At 37.7% G+C, this 5214-nt stretch overlaps 1 protein-coding gene across 2 annotated transcripts in view; it reads left to right on the top strand.

Annotated features, from left to right (window-relative positions):
* LOC106515062 (contactin-4) overlaps positions 1–5214 on the top strand; it is a 116128-nt gene that overhangs the window by 51055 nt on the left and 59859 nt on the right. For both annotated transcript variants that reach the window (XM_014004675.1, XM_014004674.1), the window contains exon 6: positions 3088–3291. In XM_014004675.1, the coding sequence (XP_013860129.1) occupies positions 3088–3291 (204 nt within the window). The remainder of the gene's footprint in view (positions 1–3087; positions 3292–5214) is intronic.

Here is a 5214-nt window from a genome sequence, read left to right as displayed (position 1 = left end):
TAGGCTAACATTTGATTTGCTAGTAGCTGAAAGTCATTCACACTCGATCTGCCTCATTTATAAAAGATTACTATACATAAATCCATGTACAAAGTTGATTTATTAATGGTGAGGACTGTGTCTGTCAAATGAGCAAAACAGCAGCCACAACCCATTCAGGGTGTCTGCCTTCATGAATATGCAGTTGGTATGATGATAAGCAGATCACGTAAAATACTGGGTGGAGGATATGCAGATATACAGTAATCATTTTACACCCACAGTGTGATTTATCAAACCTTGAAACCGGTTGTGCCACTGTATTTTAGTAACATAATCCCCTCTGCTACTCAGTGTGACAGTAAATATCCAGCTTTAATATAAATTTTAAAAAGTATAAAACTGGAGTACAGCAGCTTAAAAAATGTGAAAAGTCGATGCTAAAGTATCACATCAAGTTTTTGGGTCCACACATGAAAATTTTGCCAAATCTTCTCTGCCATTGCCAAACAGCTCATTTTGCTGTTGCTGTTGACACTTGTTTTGAGGTTTTGGCAGCACCTGTGAGTGTGGGCCCTGCTACAGCAAAACCAAGTTGCAGCGTTATTTGGAGTGATCCCTAGTACCTTCTCCAAATTAAAGGCCAAGTTAAATTTAATGGGGAATGTCAGAGATAGGCCGCAAAGTGGGCATCCCAACAAGCTGACACCTCAAGAAGATCATTTACTCATTCTGTCAGCACTTCTACAAATTTGAGGTCAAGGTTTGCAAAATGGTATAGTTGATGATTCTCTGTCCAGACAATCTGGAACAGAGTGCATGCAGCAAATCTACAGTCTAATCAGGCAACCAGGAGGCCTACCATGACTGCCTTTTACCATCAGGCCTATTTGCGCTGGTGTTGGCAAGACATYCACTGTATCCTGTACATGTGGAGGAATGTTATGTGCAGGAATGAGTCCAGACTTAGACAGCAGTTGGATTATAGCATGGAAGGTGTGGAGTAGATGCAGAGAATGCTAAGATGATTGCTTCACAGATAGAGTAACATATTTTGGTGGAAGCAGTGTGATAGTMGGGTCAGAATATCCCTCCCTGAAAAATTGTGGCTTGTCCTTGGAGGTAATTTGCTGAATTGCGACAAATATGCATATACGCAAATATGAAGAAAGGGATGCCATTCAGTAATGGACCAGGCTGTTGCGGCTGTGTATGGTTCTTCCACATGTTTATTGTGGCTCCTGTTTGTTAAATGAATACATTGTTAAATTGCAGATGTGACTTGTTTCTTCAAACTTCAATCATCCAGTCCACTAAACACCAAAATAGTCAATGGTAGAATAAACTGTTTGACATTGACAAAGAGAATTAGGCAAATTTTTGTGTGCCACCCACATACTCAGCTCTAATGCTCATTCCACAATTGCATATTCCTTAGAAATGTGGCACCATTTCAAAGGATATTTAACAGGCTCTCCAACAGTAAAATATTTTTTTGCCTATAAGGATTTTTACAACTGTTATGGCAATATTTATTTAACAAAGACAGAAATACGTGGTCCAAGAATGAAGGTACTCCATGGGATGATCAGCTGAGTTTTATTGCAACAGGAAACACAGAGAACAACCTGCCCTTTCTCTGTGCCTCTGCCTCTCTCTGTCACTCCACTGTCTCTCCACTCACTCGAGAGGGCTCATATATTAACAAACACCATTATGTCATCTTAGCAAGATTTGATACAAGATCAAGGGAAAACACAAAAATAAACACAAGTGATATCTAAGAATGACTGTTGTTAGCAAATCTTGTTCTGACTTTAATCATTCTATCTGCAGATGAACAGCATGTCATGAAAACCTAGGTCATTAAAGTATGTCATGAATTACTGGCTTAAACCTAAAAGTATTATTTCCACCACAGCTCCCCTCCTCTTGACTAGTCACTAATCAATTAAATGATCAATAAAAAATAACTGTTCACTGTATTTAAAAAAATATATATCAACACAAACTCAAGTGTATGTACTTTTCTGAAATTCCAACCCCAGTAATTCAACTTTTGAACATGAAGAAGTGGTTCCACTTTTCCTGTGACAGTCACTATCATGATTTAACAAATGCATAAACAMTCTTAGTTAAACAACAAATGAATCACGAAGAGAAGAGATTGTTCTGTCCATTATCTGATTAAGAGAACTGAGGAGTTCTCTTCCACGGTTGGAATGACCTGTCATGGCCTAAATAGAGTTCAGTTTGTGACAGAGTTCCTGTCCTCTCTTCAGGCCTGTCCGAGGCCTGCTTCGAGGCAGTAAATCTTGTTTCTTCACTCGAGGTGACCCCTACACATGCTCCCTGAACTACTCTTTCACAATTCAGGGGAAAAAATCCATTGATGGAATAACCTGGCCATTCAGTATATTCAGGTAGTCAGCTGACCTCATTCTTTGAGCACATACTGTTGCTGAACCTAGACCTGACCACCTGCAGCAACCCCACACATAAATCTAAGTGGCAACTTTTTTTTGGCCATGCAGTTTATCTGATAAAACATTGGTACAAAGAGCTTTGTTATATTTAATAAAAATCTCAGTTTGAAAGATGCAAATTACCACTGTTTTTTAGTTAAAATCTTTCAACAAAATTAGGTTGCTGCCAGATTGTGTTATTATTGCTCTTTAAAACCTGTTAACATTTACCGTAACGCCCACGTTCCGTTTGACATATTTGTTGTTTTTATGGTAATTTAGGTCAGAGCAGTAATTAAGCCCTCATTTGAACAAAAGGAAGTTGTCAAATACTCGTTTTACTGTTGACCTTAATCAGGCCAAACAACACAAGATCAATATCATTTCTACTTTTGTAAAACCACGCTTCTAATTTAAAATATATATAAAAAGTTAGTTTAGATGTTTTGAAATGGGACTGTGTGTAAAAGTTATGAGCAAGTAATCTCCTACATGTTGTAGATAACCTTTTTTACTGACCTCATTTTTATTTAACCCTGATCAGATTAGGGAGCTATTGAAAAGACTGAAACAACCAGGAACAAAGTGGGTTACTACATCATAAAAATCAAAACTGAACAAGTCTTATTTTCTTTATTCACAGATCTGATCTTTTCTTGGATTTTCAACGAGTTTCCAACATTTGTGAAGCAAGACACTCGACGCTTCATCTCACAGGAGACAGGAAATCTGTACATTGCTAAAGTGGAGCCTTCAGATGTTGGCAATTACACCTGTGTGGTGACCAACACCGTCACGAAAACCCGTGTCCAAGGCCCACCTACTCCATTAGTGCTCCGTAGTGATGGTAAGCACCAGTTTTTTTAAAGCACAGCACTGATTAATCTGCAAATAAACATCAAAAACCACATCCTATTTTTCACCAGCTCAGTACCTATTTGAGGAGGAAATTGTGCATTTTGACAAAACTTGTTTTCCATAGTAATTTAACATGTCACAAGTGAAAATAAATTTTTCTACATTTAAATTGCATACAGTTTGTTCCAAAATCACACAGGAATTATGTGCTAAACACATTTTACTTGGTAATCAACCATGTTTTACATGTGATTTTCACATGTGAAATGTTGTTGTCTTTTTAAAGATTACGCTGCAAGGTGTATGGTATCATGATGCATCTCCTTTAACAAGCAGAGGAAAAACTGTGTTGTATCCTCATGTTTGTAGCAGCCCAGATTACATTAACAGGTGTTTTCAAAGTTAAGCAGAAATAAAAGTTTACCCATTTAAAAATCAACCAGAGTTGATGATGTTTAGGCTTTTTTACAGGGTGTCCTGTTGGTAAGGGAACATAATTATTTACTGTCCCTTATCACTTCCCTCTCAGAGTTAACACTATTTTCCAAAGTTATCATTAACACTAGATTTTACTTGTCTAGCTAGCTCTTAATGGGAAGTCAAAAAATTGAAGTTAGTTGACACTTTGATATGTTTAAAGTGCTCCCTCAACAAATTAGAATGGTCAGTCTTTGTTTTTGTCTTGTCAGTTTCACAATACATTATATTACCGTGTATTATTGTACTTTACTTACTCACAATAGGTTTTATTGTAAATTAGACACAGTGGCAGGAGTGACAGAAGTGAAACATTCAGACCTCTTCACACAACACTTTTAAGGCTTGAGTTTCCTTCACACATCAGCATCTTGAGTAAAATAATAAAGGTGGGGAGTGCTGTAGTTATATTTACTGAAGTTTACACCTCTGACCCATCGATGGAGGAAATCATAAAGCTGAGTTGGCGAGTAGATGAGAAGTGGGGAAGTGAAGCCTGCAACACGTTGTGTTAACCATCGACCATCGGAAAACTGAACCTTGTATGGAATTCAAGAAGCTGAAGCCAGAAAGAAAAAAGTATCATTTATAGGCTGGTGGTTGTTCCCATCCATTCATCCATCCATCCATCCATCCATCCATCCATCCATCCATCCATCCATCCATCCATCCATCAATCCATCCAACCATCGATCCTTTGTATCGGTTTCTTCCTTTTCAGGTTTTCAGTTTTATATATGGTTTATTTATATTAAAGATACTAAGACTAATAAAAAATAAACTAAAACTAAGCATTAAAGGGGCTATATCATGAAAAATAAACTTTTTTGAGTTTTATATCATGCTATAATGTTATCCTCTCATCAAAAACATGCTCATTCATGCATGTTTGAGAAATCTTGTAGTGTCCTGAGACAGCCAGGCAGGGGAGCAGAATGACTGGTTGGGACTAGAACCACCTTTTGGGACCAGCCCCTCCTCTGGGCTCTGTCTCCAAGCCGAGCTTTCTCATCACAGAGCACACCTTCCTCCACCCACTGGCCTGCCCATGACTCCTGCAGGCTCTCAGCAACAATTAACAAAAACCCGGTGAAACTGAAAGTGAAACTGAAACTATCTGTTGAGCTCCCAGTACTACTTCTCAGTGCTGCCCTTTTCAGATTCTAAGTACCTTTAAGGAAATGTATTTTCAGATTCCAAGTAAACTACGCCAAGCTTCCGTATCACAGCGCGCACACTAGGAACGTGCGTTATGGCAAAAAATTCATATCACGATATACATTATGATGGGTGGCGGTAAAGATATATTTCACGAAATAAAACTTATAATAGAAAATAAATAAATCACATATTAACTGAGTGTATTGAATGTATAAATATATATAGGTAAAAAAAATTTAGACCTTAAAATCTCCTATTTTAAGGGACACTTTAA

This window comes from Austrofundulus limnaeus, unplaced genomic scaffold, assembly GCF_001266775.1.
Source record: "Austrofundulus limnaeus strain Quisiro unplaced genomic scaffold, Austrofundulus_limnaeus-1.0 Scaffold26, whole genome shotgun sequence".
Taxonomy (NCBI): domain Eukaryota; kingdom Metazoa; phylum Chordata; class Actinopteri; order Cyprinodontiformes; family Rivulidae; genus Austrofundulus; species Austrofundulus limnaeus.
Note: the sequence above shows the minus strand (reverse complement) of the source record. Positions and strands in the feature narration are given on the sequence as shown.